Below are 18555 nucleotides of genomic sequence, written 5' to 3' on the forward strand. Positions count from 1 at the left end.
TGCCCACCGCTCTGGGTGTGCTCATTGCTCACGTGTGTGTTCACTGCTTTAGATGGGTGAAACGCAGAGAGGAAATTCACAAATGTGTGATGAATAAAGTTGTGCTTTCTTTTTTTCTTTCTTTCTTTATCTAGCTTATATATAGGTCCGTCTCAGAAACTGGTCTCTCGTTTGGGACATTATGGTCAAAAAATAAATTTTCTAATTTTACTTTTTTTTTTTGCATTTACTCAATGTTTCTTTTATCATGTTTAATAAGAATAAAGATAGTATCTTGCTTTATCTGGCCTCCACTGTGGAACATTTTTTTTTTAATTACAATTCAAATGCTTTTGTAAAATTGATTTACATATAAAATAACTACATCATGAAGAATTAAAGCCCCTCCTTCACAGATGAGTGAAGATATTGAATAAATTTCCTCTTTTTGATTGCTTGGGTTAAAAATGCCAAGTTATGATGACTGAATTGATTGTTCACTTAAATATATGATACAGTTTGGGTATTTGATATGGCGAAATAGGACACAATGGAAAAATCAAGAACACACCGGAAAGATGAGCATACCGTAATGGCGGCGGTGAAAGAACAGCGACTGTACCGGCTGAAGGTCGCGTGGGTCTCTGCTGCGGCGTGAAAGCAACGGGACATCACTACCGCACTGGATGGAATGCGAGGCGGGGGCGGGGCAAAATGACTGGCTGTAGATTCTATCAAAAGTTCAATCTAAATTGGCCACGGTTGCAAAATATTGGCCAAAAATACGCAAACACTACAAAATATGAAAGTAAGATGAAAAAGAAACATTCTATTGCCTTATACTGCAAGACTAAAACAAAATAAAACTGTCAAAACTCACCTTTTCAGCGATAACATCCGAACAGATCACCCGCGTAACAGAAAGACCGCAAATGGAAGCACGATCAACTTCTAACTGCTGGAGTGGAAAATTCCATTCTACACATGCAAATTGTTAATGTGTGTCCTTCCCCGCACACAAATAACACGCTACGGTAAAAAATAGACGACAACTCATTTTATAGCTCAGAAATTCATACAAGACCAGCTACCATCGTAACATATTCGGTAAGAAACATATTCTATACCTAACTTTCAGCTTTCGTTTTAAAAAACAAAATCGCAGATTTATAGCAATTTTTATATGGCGTAGTGATTTTAAGTTACTACTTTTGGTGAGGTAGTGACCTCGACCCTGAGGCTTTCCGTTTAGATCAAAACACACGATCTTATTGGTTTTGGGTTTGCGGAAAATGGAGTTACAACGGTGATCAAATATTTTGCATGATGTTTTATTACGGTTATGATTATTCTGTGGGCGCACCAATCCTTTAGGTGTTTAAAGTTACAACTTAAAATACAATTAGTGATAACTGTAGACTTTTCAGTGGACTACAACCTTTTTAAGGGAATGCGATGTAGTCAACCGTTTATCAGGTCCCAGATCAAGCCGCCATTTTTCCACAAATTTGCAGAATTTTTGCCAAATTCTGAATATTCACATCAAAGATTCTTATTTTTATTATCTTTCATCATTTTATTTCAAATTAAAACCAACATCACCATTCAAAACCGTATAGTTTATTGACTGAGTATATTTAGTGGGGGACCCCCACAGTACCCAGTTTCTGAGACAGACCCAGATACATCAGGCCTAAACAGTCCACTTTTCACTGGACTCAACTTTGTCGTCGGTCCAAATGCCAACAAGTGACAATTAACTTCTAACCACCTTTCAGAACTTTAACAGCTTTCTCCAATTCCAAAAAAGTTAACGAATAACCAACCGCAAAGCGTAAACTTTTGTCATGTTGAACACTTGCCCTGGAAACATTCCACCGTCTTCGATTTTTTTTCCCCTCTGAAAGCGTCGACTCGCACCAAAGTCTCCTTCCATAAACGTTTACCACACAGTCCCTTAGCGTACAGCGCAGATCAAAATAGAAACAAAACAAGTCCATGTCAACATGACTAACTAGCGCTTATACGTTATCATGTATTCTAATCAGAGATTTTCGCTTCAGGTATATTTGCAAACTTATGACAAGGATGACTCAGCAGTGACAAATCTATACGTTCGGAATTAAACATGACCCGGGAGGGCGTTTTTGGAAAAACATGAAGGATGTGACACAGAGCGACTGTCACCACATCAAAGTCTGTGAAACTTGCTAGCCATCACTTACATTACAGCATTTATAAACAATACTTCGCAAATTTATCTTCAAGTGAACGAAGCTCGATTCAGGCTGAGCGTTCAAGCTCACTCATCACACTGTAAAAGGATTCTGATAAAATCCTGGACGCATTCTATATCAGATTATACAGGGAAGATTCTCTGTCGATAGACCTGTGATTCAAGGAAAATTGCTACGTTCTGCAAGGTTTACGTCTTAAAATCGCCTCGTGGAGAAACACTTCCAGCTCACTTGAAAGAAATATTTTCATCCATTCGCAACCTTCACATCTTTCTCAACAAAAAATCCAGGAAGAAAAAACAAAATGGAGTCATGTGATCAGCAACACACCATTTTTAATAGCAAAAAGAAACAAGCCTTCATATACATGAACATTAATAATAATTTCTCTATAGACAGGTTGAGAGTTTCACCAGGAATTCGTCATCACGAGCGCATTATTTACAGCAGGCGCACAGTTTTCCCTGTGACCGTTAAAAAGTCCTCATCCGTCAGAGCTCGGAGCGCTTCATCAAACATGTCCTTGGTGATGGCCTGGAGCAAACAAACAACAGATTAATGATGAAAATAACAAGACATGACTGTTAACCTTAGTATTAACGACTCGTCTAATTGACACAACACGACGTTCTTTCTGTTCATGAAAGGAAACGAAACCCTGGGAAACACTTACGGCCTCGGACTGAGCACGCAGATCATCAAACAGCTGCTGGTACTTCAGGGCTGGTGTTTTTCCTTTGGACTGGATGAGTTTCTTCAGAGCCTGAGCCACTTCCTCCTTACGCTTCCGTGCCGTCGCGCTCATACCTACAAACGGCAACACGCGAGGGTTTCAGTTTTCATGGAATCATCACCTCGTTATAGCTTTCACGGCGTGAAGCCAACCACTTAAACACAAAACGGTGGTGAAAACTGAGAGCGTCAGTGATACAGTAGCTCGTACCTTGAGAAACCAGACTCATTTATAATTAGCCAAGGTGTTCTTCATGAGCACAATTAGATCTTCCAAACAAAACAATCAAAATCCATTGAAAATTCAGGAAGGAGTAGTTATCTTTATGAATTGTGGACGATATCCCCCACTGGCAACTCGGCCATAACTCTGGTAAAACACGACTGAATTGAACGAAATTGCAATATGCGTATTACCGACATAAAGAATCCTGCCAAGTTTCGTGAAATTCCTCCAAAAATCATGAGCAGAGTTGATTTCAGAAGGAAAACACACCTTCATGAAACTGCCAAAGTATAATTTTGTGAAATCAAGGGCTGTAACTCTGGTAAACTACAACCAAAATTTTACAAAATTGCAATATGCGTATTACCGACATATAACAAAGAATCCTGCCAAGTTTCATGAAATTCCTCCAAAAACTGTGAGGAGTTGATTTCAGAAGGTGAGCACCCTTCCTGGGACGGACGGACATCGCTACGACATAATCCCCCTTCGGGCCTTTCAGCCAGCGTGGGATAAAAATTGTGAGAGGAGTTGATTTCAGAAAGCGAGCACACCTTGATGAAATAGCCAAAGTACAAGTTTGTTAATAATAAAGGGCGTAACTCTGGGAAAATCTGCCCAAATTAAACAATTTCAATCTGCACATAACTGTCATCTAACAAAGCCTTTTGCCAAGTTTGGTGAAATTCCTCCACATATTGTGAGAGGAGTCGATTTCAGAAGAACGTACACCCTCATGAAATTGTTAAAGTACAAGTTATTTAATCAAGGGTCAAAACTCGTAACATTTTCACAAACAAAATTTAATTGCAATCTGCGTATTACTGTCACATCACAAGGCCTTTTGCCAAGCTTCGAGAAATTCGTCCGAAAAGTGTGAGAGAAGTTGATGTCAGAAGGAAAAAACACACCTTCAAGAAATTGTGAAAGTATAATTTTGTTAATCAAGGGCTGTAACTCGGTACCAATGTGACTGAATTTAACGAAACTACAATGTGTGTATTCCCGACATACAACAAAGAATCCTGCCAAGTTTCGTAAAATTCTTCCAAAAACTGTGAAAGTTGATGATTTCAGAAGGCAAGTACCCTTCCTGGGACTGACAGACATCGTCACGACATAATCCCCTTTCGGGCCCTTCGGCCAGCGGGGAAGTAAAAAATTAAAAATTTTTTTTAAATAAATCTTTTTGTTCTTTTCATAAAAACACCACCAAAAGGAAACAAAATACATTATTTACCAGCTGGGAGGTCCGTATGGTGAAATACCGTGACCGAGGTCTTGAAAGTACTGAGCGAGGCCCTCTGGGCCGAGGTCAGTATTCAAGGCCGAGGTCACGGTATTTCACCATACGGACCGACCTTAAGCTGGTAAATAATATATATATTTTTTTCTTTACCAAATTCTAACAGAAAATGAGAGCGCCCGAAAGGGAAAACCGAACCGAGCCGCCATTTTGAATCCTCACTCACGGCTGTAATGCAAATGGCTTCCTCCTCAGTATACAAGTGCACTTCCATGGCAGGAAAAAAAAAAAAAACCCCTACATTTTGCCGCCTATGTAGTCCCCTACAGTATTTATACAAATAGGAGTCATTCAGGATTCAGCCATGTTTTTGCTCGGCGTTAGCAGCAGTTAGAGGTTTTTAGCTTTCTCCTGAAATGTTTTCTTTTATTTCTTCTTCCTCAAGGTAGTAAAACTCGCTTTCACTGTGAACACTGTCGTTATCGCTATCCATGCTGTAAAATTAATGCTATTCTCCTGAGAAATGCTGGCAAACATTTATAAGATTGTTGATAATCTTATTAAAAAAATAAAAATAAAAAAATAAAATGTTGACAAAAAATGCTACCATGTTTGTTGTTGTTAACGAGCGAGTCGCCAGAGGTCCGTAACATAGGATACGGACCCACTTGCCAGCGCAGGATTTGATGGAAACTGGACCGCGAAAAAAAATTAAATGCGTTATTTGATCCCTAAACTCCCGTTGTTTCGCCGGAATGGTCAGTGTCATCACTGTCCTTTTTTTTTTTAATTTTAGTTTTCTTTCTATTGTGGTTGCTGCTAATGACTTTATTTAATTGTGATTGTCCTTTTATCGTTTTCATTTTGTGTCATTGTTGTACACGTTATTATAAGAACTCATAATTATAAATGAAAGCAAATATGAAAAACAACAGCCATCATCACTGCGCTTGATCACCGCGTCATACCCGTCGTGAGGATGGAGATATCCACAAATCCTGTCCTGGGATCAGTGGCTGACTGTTTCAGCGCCTCTCGGTGAAGTCTCTTCGCCTCCTCCACATCGATGGTCTCCACTTTCTCGGAGAAGCGCACTTTAGCGTGAGCCTCCGCCAGTCGGATCAGCGACTCCAGCTGCCGGGGATACGCGGACACCATCCCTCTGCCGCTGCCGATCTTCCTCATGTCCACGTAGGCCTGAGGGTCACAGCATGACCAACGCTCAAAACCTCATGTGAAACACCTCAGCCGGACAGAAACGAGTCAAACTGATGCACACAACTAACGCGACTTCAAATCAAAAGTTTGTACCCCCTGTGTGGAGGTTTCGCTTCCTGTTTGCTTAATTCTTCCCTTCGCGCTGTCCTTTATTTTGGTTCTTTTTGTCTTTCTTCTGAAATCTTTATCCCTTCTTTCCCCTTCCTCAATATCAATTTGTCTGCATTTATTTCTTTGCCCCTCTCATTCTTTAACCCTCCAATTTCCAATTATTTTTTTCTTGCTTCATGTCCCTTCCTTCTCCTTCAACAACCCTAACCCCTGACGTCATCACTTGTTTACCACGATGCATGATGGGCGATACCCAGAGTCAGCTCCGCTATACTGTTTACTTTTGCTAAACACTGCACTGTTCCGTCTAACCGGTTTTAACCATGCCACCTACAGTGAACAGCGGCATCCCGAACTGTGTCTCTGCAACCAAGAGAACAGCTTTTATCAGCTGCCGGTCGAGAAGAGAAGAAAGAAATGGATAAGTTTAACCCGCAACAAAAACCTTCGAACTGAATCGAAATAGACAAGTGTTTGTAGCTTAGATTTCTCTGGTGAAGGAAAAAAACGTACGTAAACAGAGCCGGCAATATTCCTATTGTCCGTGGTTATAGAAGATGACAACAATCGACATGGTTCATCATCTGAAACTCGCGATATTCCAAAGCCTGGAAAACAAAGACGCGTTCTTCGGCCTTTGCGTCTCGACGTACAGAAGCACTCGGCCGTCGAACGAGCCTGTCGGACCGATAAAACTCCCAAACCATGAAGGGTTCTCTTTTGGGAAAAGGGTGTGACGTTCAGTGGACCTCACTAGCGGCGTTTCTTGAAGTAAACTCACTTCTACTGAACACGACACAGCAGATCAGCAGTTTCCAAAGATTCTTTTTTGTAAATATTTCCTGACAAGTTTTATTTAACTAAAATCACTCATTTATAAATGTTTTGAGAAGACACTGAGATTTGATGATGATGTACAGTGTGGTCGACTCGGTCGAGACTCTGACCTTCTCACCAAGCTTGATTTGGATTCAGGGATGAGAATGAAAAATATTTAAAAAGTCTGAAAAAACCAGGGCGGGGCCCATGGCCCAGGGGGGCGGGGCCCAGGGGCTAATGATTTTTGGCTATTTTATTTATTTATGTATTTATTTATTTTCTTTATTATTAGACAGGGAGATTATTATTAGACAAGGATATTATTAGACACGGAGATTATTATTAGACACGGAGATTATTATTAGACGGAGATTATTATTAGACAGGGAGATTCTTTTGTGTAATCTGAGCTGAAGTGGGTTTTGTGCTTTGGTTTTTTGGGGCGCGCGCGCTCTCTCTGCCATGCCGATCCTGTAGGCTGCGCTGACTCAGCTGAAAACTCCGGTCCTCGAGAAAGAGATAAAAGCCCGCCCACACTGAAAGCTGATTGGTTTATTTTGCTGAGTAACCCAATCAGGATGCTCTTTGTCTGGCACGCGCTACATGAACAAGCACACAGTCTCCCTCATGCGTGCACATTCTAAGATGCGTGATGCAGACCTTAATGTTGCGCGCGCACGCTCAAAAACGATCATTTTGGTCTGAAAAAGTCGGAAATCCGCCGATCGGCGGGAAATTCTCATCCCTGTGGATTCCTGCTGGAAACACTGAACATGTTCTCCACCTCTTTAAAGCGCCAATTTCATCATCTTCCACGACAGAACACGGCAAAATCGCTCCTCTCACATCTGCTATATTGCACAGCAACCGACCCCGGCTACCCCCCATAATGCATTGCGATAAACAAGTGATGACGTAGTTACGTGAGGGAGCCATTTCTTTATTTTTGTCTTTTTTCTTTTTAAATTCCTTCTTCTAAACATCCATCCAGCCTTTAAAAATGCAACCTGGGTTTAAACGTGGACAAAGTTATTGAAATTGAAGTCAGAACATCAAACTCTTCATGACACACCCTTAATTTAAATCACAGATCACAAGTTTGTTGTCCCCTCCCCCCCCAGACCTCGATAAGCGCCTGGCTGGCTTCTTCGCTCAGTCGGGGGTTGATGTACGTGCGGGCGTAAGCGATGTAGTCCTTCAGTACGGCCATGTCCAGGTACTCCTCCTCGATCTGCTCCTCGCTCTGGTAGTACAGAGAGACCAGGTGATGCGCCAGGCGTCTGTCGTACACCTCGTCCTGAGGGTCCAGCATCAGGAAGATCAGATCAAACCTGAGACACACACACACACACACACACGTCTCACTGAAATGACAAGACAACCAATGAACAAATCGGGAAGAAAAACCCAGAGCTCGGGTTTACCTGGACAGGAGGGTGTGAGGGAGCTGGATGTTCTCGATTGTCGTTTTCTTGGGGTTCCACTGAGACTCCACGGGATTGGCTGCCGCCAAGACCGAGGTCCGTGCGTTGAGCTGACAAATGATTCCAGCCTAATAAATGGAAAGAAAACACAAAGCTGATGTGTCGATCGGAAAAATCCCACCTCGGCAGATGTCTGTGAGCGACAGGTATTCGAATCAAACATTTCTTCCTCATACAGATCGAACTGCTGCTCTTCATTTGCTCGAGTACAAATTCATCATCCGTGCTAATTCTCAGAGACTCGTACGATAAAGACCACGCCTTGCCTTGGCGATGGAGAGCGTCTGCTGCTCCATGACCTCGTGCAGCACCGAACGCGTGCTGTCGCTCATCTTGTCGAATTCGTCGATGCAGCACACGCCGTTGTCGCTGAGAACCAGCGCGCCCGTCTGCAGCACCAGCTGCCGCGTCTCGGGGTCCTTCATCACGTAGGCCGTGAGACCCACAGCGCTCGAGCCTTTACCCGACGTGTACTGACCGCGAGGCACCAAGTTGTAGACGTACTGCAGCAGCTGAGATTTACTCGTCCCCGGGTCGCCACACAGCAGGATGTTGACCTCGGCGCGGAAGTTACCGCGTCCCGTCTGGCTGAAGTCTTTACGTGTGCCGCCGAACAGCTGCAGCAGGATTCCCTGGGAATCAAACACGGAAGAGAAAAAAAAAGCATAAATTATTTAACTGAATACCTGTAAGTGATTTTTTTTTTTTTAAATTGTAGCCGTGTATGAGACACAAATTATCGAGCAAATTTAAAAAGGAACAAATTTGTGGAAAAATTAGTACAAGTATTAAATAAGTCAAACGAGCAAGCAAGCAAATCAACAAACCATGAACTCTCTCTAAAATTCAAATAATGAATTGAACGAATTCATTTTTGGATTTTAAATCAAGTTTTCACTGCGTGAAATGTTTTGACGCTCATCAGCCCTGTGTCAGAGAAACCTGCTTCCAGCTGAAACACGAGCCCACCTTCTTGATGTCTTCGTGCTCGTAGATGCTGGGCGCGAGAGCCGAGGAGAGGCGTTCGTAGATATCCGGCTTGTTCGCCAGCTCTTTGAGTGTCGCGACGCGCCCCTCGGTGAAAAGCTTCTGCTCGTTCTCCTCGTCCAGCCTGTGCAGACGCCGCTCGTCCGTCTTGCGGAAGTGGATGGCGTCGATGTGGGTCTTGTACACGGCCTTCACCTGGCTCTGTCTCGGGTTCACGCGCATGGGCGCGGCTCTGTAGATCCCTTTTCGAGGGGAAAACAAACAAGATCAACGGAGAGCTCCTGCTCACTTGCGTATATCCCCGCCACTTCAGAACTCAAGCAATCGAAGGAATACGACACTTATTATGAATGTTTCATAAACACAGCCGGTCTGTAAACAGGAAGTCGATGTGTGATGGACGTGAAAACGGTACACACGGTATAGAACCCCAAGCTGAAGCTCGGTACCAATAACCAAGTGGTCATGATTTGTGGTGTCGGGAAGAGCTTCAAACCAGAACGCACCAGTGATGTTGATGCGATCTCCAGGCTGGACTTTGTCCACGAGGTCATTGTGGGCGTACACTGCAGTGGTGTGGGGGGTCTGACCAGCGGGCATGTCCTCCGGAGACTCCTGCAGCTTGATCTGGATATCGAAGAGACACAAAACATGACATTTCACACCAAAGCAACTGAGATTTTCAAGCAAGTCTGAGCACACGTCTCTGGCAGACACGAATGACTCAAAGCAAAACGTATAAAATGGCTGATCGTTGGAAGTTCTCAAAATGATCGAAGGAGTCTCCGGCACAAGCGCTCGCTCTCTCCCTCTCGTTTTTTCCAAAATGGGGGAAAAGAAACTTGTTTCGCAGATGTTCCATAGTATTGCTCAAGTAGAATAAAAACTACAAGGCGTTCATATTTATTAGGTTGTTCATGATAAAAGTGGAATAAAACATTTCCAGACGTGCAGCTCAGTGGCAACAGCTGAAATTGTGCTTCGTCAGTCATTGATTATTTTTCCATCACAGATTCATAACCAACCATCAGATGAAAACGACACTCTACAATCTCACCATCTGTTTGTCGGAGAAAACCGAGCGGTTGTGCACCAGCGCCAAGCTGTGTGTGGTGTTGCAGTTCCGACACACCGCGGGTTCGGCGATACGGCCTCGGTCCACCTCGACGCGCGTGCTGAAGGCGCAAACCTGGCAGCGGAAAAACGCTTCCTGCATCTCCGGGATGAGCTGGGACGTGCGGATCACCATGCCGCTGATGGTGATCAGCTGATCGATGTCTGAGAAAGAGAGAGGCTCAGCACGTTACAAATCAAATCGAAACAACCGGCACAGTACAGTCATCTAGTCACCGCGGAGTCGGACTCACCCTCAGGGTTGAGGCTGCGCATGTTCCGGGTTTTCAGGGCGTTGTAGGGACGCACTTGGATTTGGTGCTCCAGGACGGAATCAGGGAAGCGTTCGAAGAACAGCTCATTGACCGCCATGTCGAACGTTGGAATTACTTCCTGTGTTCGGAGAAAAAACAGTGGTCTTTTTGTTTCCAGCGTTCTTTCGTCACACTTGTCTTGAATTCCACTGATCCGCTGCGTCAGCGTGTTCTCCAGGATCTCTCCAGCTTACCTGAGGATAGCAGATGAGCTGACGGTACAGATCGCCATCAAAAGCCTGAATGTAGCCGCAGTTCACGTTCAGCACGGGCTCCCCAACAACACTGATCTACAACACACACACCGGAAAATTCTACACACTTGGAAGGACGTTTATGTAAAATTCCTGATACTTCCAAAGCTTCGAACTAAACCAACCTCGTCCAGTTTCTGCATGTACAGAGGCTCGTTCAGATCCAGACTCGCGTTCTCATCCTCCTGTGATGTCGGATCGATAAATCGCTGCAGGAAACGCTGCGACGAAACACACACACCTGGTTAACCCAAAGGCTGTACATGGACTCAATGAACAATCAGAGCCTGGCGATGTGAAAACGCAGGTCATCTTGCATGTGCGTGTTTAACATGTGATGTGATGCACCGTCTTTAGAGCAGACAGTTAAAATAAAATGTATAAACGTTGTTACTTGAATGGTGACTACTGTTTCCTTTTAAATACATACGCTTTTATTATAGCTTTTAGTATTGTTCTGAATTATGACCCAGACTCTATATATCTATTTAAAAAAAATTAATTTCACTACAACAATAAACCAATCATGATGTTTTTTTATTCTAAATAAATAAAAAGAAAATCAAAACCATCTGCAATATTTCCCAATCAACTTGAGATCCATTTCCAACAAGAAGTCAGAGTCATCTATATCCCCCGCAGGAAACCAGCCCGACCTCTTTACACGGACCTCAGCAGCCCATGGCATAAACCCACCGGACTTTTGGTCCAAGTGAGCGCAAAATTAAAATCTCACATTTCTTAGTATCAAAAGGCACATAGACATTACTTCATATACCAACTTTCAAGACCGTACCGCTCATAGTTTTCAAGTTCTGCTCCGGAAACAGACTAACAGACTAACCTGAGAGAATCAGTCTGAAACTGTTTCCATGGAAACATGAATCCCACATTTCTTAAGCCAGTATCTCACTGGGCTGCGACAGCTTGCAAACATCATTCACGAGCGAGTTTCAAAAGTGTCCTCAATTTCCTTGCATGAGTCGCAAAGTGTCGCTCCTTCGTCGCTGAAATTTTGAACATGTTAAAAAAAAAAAAAAAAAACCTCATTCGACAAAACTTCTCTCAAAATAGCCGCAAACGCATCACAAAGCTGTCGCGAACCCTTCTCAAGTCAGTTTCCGTGAGGCTTCCTCTACTTCCCTGCCTGCCGAGGGAAAGCCGGGCTGCGACAGCCTGTGACTAGTTGGAGACACGACAATTGCAGTAAAATACGCGAATATCAATTCAGTGTGATTCCAAGTGAAAACTGTCGCCAATTCGCACATTTTATCGCAACTGTTGTGTCTCCAACTAGTCACGGGCTGTCGCAGCCCAGTGAGATACTACCCTTTGTATGTCAAGGCACATCTACATCACCTTGTTAACAAGTATACCAAGTTTCAAATCCATATCGTGAATAGTTTTGGATACGTACTCTCAAACTAAATCAAAATCTATTTTTTTATGTAAAAATTTGAAAAATACTTTTTTTTTTCCCTCCAAAAATCCAAAATAGCAAAAAGCCCCAGTTCACGTTGTCTGATTTGTATACAAACTTCCATGAAGGTATCTTGAATAGTTTTAAAAGATATGGCCCGGAAGCAAAAACATGACCCGATGAACGAACGGAACCCGTCAACACCGACCGTTTTCTGATAATGACTGAATGAATGAGGTAGACGCGTCATGTCGCGCAAACATCAATCGTTTCCGTTATTATTCCTGTCGTGACCGTATACGATGCATCGTGGTCATTTGGTGCTACCTGAAACTTCTCCTTGCACGTTCCCACGTTGACGTCAGTGCCCCAGATGACGAGTCTCTGGCCGGCGTTTTGCTCGCTGGCGACTGCCGCATCCCCCGAAGGCTGGAAAAGTAAAACAAAACGAGCAAATTCATCCCGAGTTCTGATCGCACCGTGACCTCAGTGCACAGAGCTGATCATCAGACGGTGCGACTCTGAACCACTTCTTCCACCAGTCGAGAGATTGACTTGACTCACCGGCTCAGAGTTCAGGTCCACCTGTGGCGCCTTCCTGACGGATCCCAGGTCGGCTCTCTGGCGAACCGGAGTCCCGCGACTGGGCGTGTCGTAAATCAGCGGAGAGCTCATGTCCGGTTCGCTCTGTGGGACTGGCGTAAAAGAGCACAAACGGAAATGTTTAACGAACCCGCACTTCAGAGAACGATCATGAAAACGAGGACATGGTGGCGATGGCGGTACCAGAGGGGCGGGGCATGGGGCTGGAGAAGAGCGAGGTGTCCTGAGGGACGGGGCTCTGCATGTCCGTGCCAGGGGAGGTGGGCATGGGCTGTAACTCTCCTGTGGAAGACTCCTGGGATCCACGGACTCGCGGGGTCCGAGGGCCATCACTCGCAGCTGTTTAAACACACACACACACACACACACACACACACACACACGGAGAATCAATCCAACCTACCATCACAAGCTACAAGACATGAAAAATTAACTCAGTTTATAGAAACATGCTCTTTTTTATTAACTGTTAACAGTTTTCACTTTAACTCTAATAAATAGTGTCATCATAACACGAAAAGCCAGAAATTTTTTTAAAAAACACTTTATGGACCCTTTTCACGTGACGTCACGACAAACGCGGCCGCCATTTTGGACATGTACTACTAGTAGTTTACCACAGCCAACATTGAGGAACGGCAGCAAAGAAAGTTTTTACTTTCAGCAAGACTTCCATCATGCCACTATATTGTTGTGCACCTGGATGTAGTAACCATCAACAAACAAGGCAAGGGTTATCATTTTATCGGATCCCGACGGAGAAGATGGATAGCGGCCATAAACAGGAAAGATTGGCAGCCCTCGGCATACCAACGCTTGTGTAGTGACCACTTTGTTGGAGGTAAGACGAATAAAATTAGCCAGAAAAGGCATTACATTGCTGTTAACATTCTGTGGCGGCGAGTGTGTAACCAAATAGGCTAAAATAACCCATTGTAACCTCTTTGTTCTTCTGTAGTAGCTATTGTTGACTAGCTAATGTCAACAAGTAGCTGGTATGTTACTGTAGCAATGTTTACGTTCAGTCATTTGGATGACTGTTAAAACCTTTCAGTCTCAAGTTTTTCCTTTACTGGATTTACTAGTTTACTGTAATTATGATCCGGCAGCTATTTACACCGGATCCAGTGTAAATAGCTGCCGGAGCCAACGTCTGAGGTTCCGGAGCGCGCTCCAGCTTGCTCTCCCTCAAATTAAGCAGCGCGCGCCGGCTTGCTCCCAGAGTGCTCCGGCTTGCTCTCCCTCAAATTAAGCAGCGCACACCGGCTTGCTCCTGGAGTGCTCCGGCCGAGGTTCCCCTCAAATTAAGCAGCGCACGCCGGCTTGCTCCCGGAGTGCTCCGGCCGAGGTTCCGGAGCACACTCCGGCCGAGGTTGCCCTCAAATTAAGCAGCGCGCTCCGGCTTGCTCCGGAGCAAACCGGAGCGCGCTCCGTAACCTTGGCCGGAGCACTCCTGGAGCAAGCCGAAGCGCTCTCTGGAACCCCGGCCGGAGCACTCCTGGAGCAAGCCGGAACGTGCTCCGGAACCTCGGACGTTGGCGTGTATGTGTATGGCGATGGGTTTTTAACGACATAGGTATACAGATCATGTGGGCCGAAGTCAGGTAAAGACGAGATCTTCGTGTACTTCCGTACGTCAGTGAACAATCCTGGCGGAAGCAGGTAAACGTCGTTCTCTAAGCCTGCTAACCTCAATTTTTGCAAATATCTCTCCCTCTGCTCGCCCTGTAAATGCCCTACGTCGCTGGATAGTGAAGGTGTTTTCTGGATCTCGCTCCTTTTTCTTTTATGTCTTTCGTTTGTCGCCTTCCTCGCATTCAAACTGATTCGAGCCGAAGTCCACTACATGACCAAAATGGCGGTCGCGTTTACGAAGGTCACGTGACTGAAAAGGGTCTATAATCTGTATAAAACTGTGATAAATCCCAACAGGATTGTGCACAGGCATCATCCAGGAACTTACGAGTTGACGGGTTGCTGCTCCTGCCGCGTTTGCGTCCGCTAGACGATGGTGAAGACATCTTGACCACTCACTGGAAAAGAAAAGTGACATGCTTTCACCTGGTCAGATTAGTTTGATTATTTAACAAAAAGAAATTCGTATTAAAAAAACCTATCATTTACGGAAGGAGTCTCCAGTCTCAAGAGCTTCATTTTTCCAACATGGGAAGGCCGTCAAGACAGACAATAGACAACTTTTTTTTTTTTTTGCCAGACAGAATATATTTGATCGCTTGTTTGGTGAACATTAACCTGATTTTAAAAAAAGCATGAGATTCTGCAATAAATTCTAAAAACTCTATCCATCTGCAAATTGCTGCCATAAAAGACGAAGTGAACACGTGATGACATGCTTTTATCAGAATATAATCACCACTAGGTCATGTCAGATGGCAACACATTACCCCGTCGTTGATTATTTTCCTGGAACAGCACACTAAACATGACTTACTTGGTATTATTGAAATCATCAAAACAACCACTCGCAGACAGATGTCCACATATCTGAGCTTTTGGAGAGAACACACAAAAATGCTGACGTGTTTGCTGTATTCAGTGAGAAAATGAAGGAGAAGGGGTTCACGCGCTCCCCAGAACAATGTCGGCTAAAAGTGAAGAAACTCCGTCAGACCTACATTAAAATCAGGGACATTCTTTCAAAAAGTGGCGGTACTAGCGACGCAAAAAAGAAATTCATCTATTGCGTGAAGAGCCAGAACTGTCACAACATGATGTGCGCTCATCAGCGCTATCCTCCGTAGCCGCCTTGCCCTTTGTCGTCGTCGTTGATAAATTACTTGTACAACAGCATAGTAATCGCATAATTGTGAAAACAGTAAAAACTGGAAAAAACATAAAGCTTTGATAACATTAAAAAGAATAACAGCACGGAAAGCCTCCATGACTACTTTTGAACTTAACGCTTTGTGCGCGTGTCGTCTCTGACCAATAGCTGAACGACCTCAGGGTGCGTGGCTTTGTTGACAGATTTTGGTCCGCTTACTAAAGCCCATGTTTACATTAGACCGTATCAGCGGATCATCAGATTAACGTTTTTAAAACGATTAGCGTGCACACAGCAACACCAATACACGATTTGCGTGCACACAGCAACGCCAATACACGGATACGCTCGGCTCTGCAGGCATCCTGCGCTCCAAATCACTCCGCCCTGAACAGCGAGTGCCCTCTGGAGGGTGCGCACTCCGGCCCTGCGCAGCTCACACAGCGCGCGAGTGAAGCGCACGAGCCACGATTCGGGACTGAGACGCTGTGTGTGTGATCCCAGCGCATATCGCTTACCACTTGCAAGTGGAAGGATGGCAAGCCTAAAGACAATCATAACTACACAATGGGCAGTATTTGCATCAGTATTTGCAGTATTTTCATACTTTTATACTCTTTAATGAAAGGTGATACAAGGCGGAAGTCCGCGCCGTTTTTCAGCAGTCGCGTCACATGACCAACGCCAGCAAATCAGGAAGGTGGATGTCACAGTGACGTTGTCCAATGACGACGCCAGCTAGAGCTCAGCACAGCGTATCTGCGTATCTCAATGTTTACACAGCACCGGACCAGACACGATCTGGATTGAATACGTGGACCCTGGCGGATTCCTGTTTCCCGGCGGTTTAATGTAAACGGACAGTGCATCCGCGAAAAAAAATGAGACAGATACGGTCTAATGTAAACTTGGCCTAAAATGTACAGTGTGAAAGCGAACCGCACCAAAATGAAAAAATAAAAAAACATTTGGTTCAGACCAAAGCAAGTGAACTATCGAACTATCCTGGTCTGAATACACCCTTAAACAATTTTGTGTAGCAGAAGGTGATAAGGGAGTTTTATTATTAATATACTGTTACATTGTTTTATATTGTTGTAGTTAGTTAATAAAAAACATTTTTATTTGCCTAAAATCTTTGTCCTGTGTTTTATCATGCTCAATCAACTAAGAAAGAAAAAAAAAAATCACAAAATGATTCAATGATCATAACATCTCAAGTAAAAAGTATCAGTATCGGCGATACTAGCCCTGTATTTACTTGGTATCGGATCAATACCCAAATTCCCAGTATCGCCCACCCCTACTTCAGATGGGTTAAATGCAGAGAATGAATTTCACTGTACTTGAAGTGTGCATGTGATAAATAAAGGTTTTTTCTTCCGTCATTGATTAATTTCCTCCCACAGCACAACACGAAGGGTGTTGTTTTTTCCCCATGAGAAGGCTGTTCGAGCAAACATGTTTTTTATCAAATGAAATGATTAATTAAACCTTTTAATGTGGTGAAAAAGAAGTTAAGGACAGGGACTCTGCATTTATTTCGTTTCAAAGCTCCTGACCCTGACAAAGCAGCCATCTTGAAGGATAAAAAGCGCGTGACACCCAAATTTAACTGTAATAACAAAAATAATCATAAAACACAGGATGACTAAAACAACTTGGGTTCAGAAGCCATACATCGAACCTTAAAGGCAGATTTTAACCATATTTTCCTCCTAAATTCTTTAATAAGATGCAAAAAGCATCGACGCCATTTTATTTTTTTCACCCGTTTTATTCAGTCATGAAACAAATATTTACACAAAACAGAAACACACAGCAAGTGACTCAAACCGCGCCCAAACACCACAAATAACAATCTCTGATAACTTTTTTCCCCATTATTGTTATTTTTTTTTTAAATAAAACTTTCACCTCAGGATCATAAGCACTCACCGCTTTGCCGTCTCCTTCTCAAACACACACCGAGTGGCGCGAAAACGCTCACGTGACGTCGTTTTCGCGCGAAAACACGGACCAATCAAATGACACAGGCAGCACGAGTTCAATGACAGGGCAGGGAAACATCCGTCTTGTGTTGGTTTGGTTTTAGTAAAGACGCATTTCACGAAGCAATACGTGTCATAAGCGATGTTTATAACTCACATTCTCCAGTTACTGAAAACCATTTTGCTGCGTTTATTCTCCAAGTGTTGATTTTCAAAAGGTCAGAGAAACAATACCCCCCCGCCTCCTTGAGAAATGGTTTCTTCCGAGATGCTCGCGGCGAACACAGAGACAGGTCACGTGACCAGCCAGCCCGCAGGGTGTTTTATTGAATGTGGACAGAAAGACAGGCTCGAATAGATCAGGGGTTGAAACTCCTCTTGATTTTTTGCTTGTTTTTAAACAGAATTCCATAAAGATGTGGTAATAAGCTTTATAAAAAAAAAAAAAGGGGGGGGGGAGGGAAGAAATCCCAAACATTGAATCAATCCCTAGCCATTTCAGGGTCACGTGATGCAAACATAACCCTGGACAAAACAATTTCATTTAAATTTTAAAATGTTTTTCACACAGACTGCCGAAGCTTCAAATCGACACGTTTCTCAAGTTTGGTCACTCCATTTTGCTGCAGTTTTAAACCTGAGCGCACGATGGCGCATGACTACCACCTAGTGGTGTGGTGGTGCTGATCGAACAACAAGCAAGAACCAAATCCAAATAGAAAGATGGGTGGTTGTTTTTTTTAAACTATTCGGAGAAACTTCGATGTGTTGTTCTATTTGAACTGGTGAAGTCTGTTCCACTTGTTTTCTTCAGGCCTGGTTCGCACATATTCTCTCATGAAGTTGAACCCACCCTTCAACAATCCAGGTGCTCACCGGAGCCTCCGGTGTGGTCGTCGTCTCTCATCGCTCATCCAGTTAAAGGTTCAACATCTTGAGCGTTCCGAGACGCCTTTTTGCTCACCATGGTTGTAAAGACTGGTTGAGTTCCTGTCACGTCCAAACCAGTCTGGCCTGAGTTTCCCAAAAGCCTCGT

General features: G+C 43.8%; 1 protein-coding gene across 1 annotated transcript; it reads right to left on the minus strand.

The window, feature by feature from the left end:
• Nucleotides 1-2534: 2534 nt before the first annotated feature.
• Nucleotides 2535-17550, minus strand: mcm4 (minichromosome maintenance complex component 4). The gene is made up of 17 exons (XM_060921033.1): nt 17467-17550; nt 14707-14776; nt 12927-13082; nt 12705-12835; nt 12468-12569; nt 10846-10941; nt 10661-10756; nt 10407-10545; nt 10097-10317; nt 9546-9666; nt 9022-9281; nt 8319-8684; nt 7993-8120; nt 7692-7899; nt 5389-5617; nt 2890-3023; nt 2535-2750 (listed from the first exon to the last, which is right to left on the minus strand). Exons 2-17 carry the CDS (start codon nt 14762-14764, stop codon nt 2658-2660), a joined length of 2538 nt encoding a protein of 845 aa, XP_060777016.1. The 5' UTR covers nt 14765-14776; nt 17467-17550; the 3' UTR covers nt 2535-2657.
• Nucleotides 17551-18555: the final 1005 nt, after the last annotated feature.

Source organism: Neoarius graeffei, chromosome 5 (assembly GCF_027579695.1).
Source record: "Neoarius graeffei isolate fNeoGra1 chromosome 5, fNeoGra1.pri, whole genome shotgun sequence".
Lineage (NCBI taxonomy): Eukaryota > Metazoa > Chordata > Actinopteri > Siluriformes > Ariidae > Neoarius > Neoarius graeffei.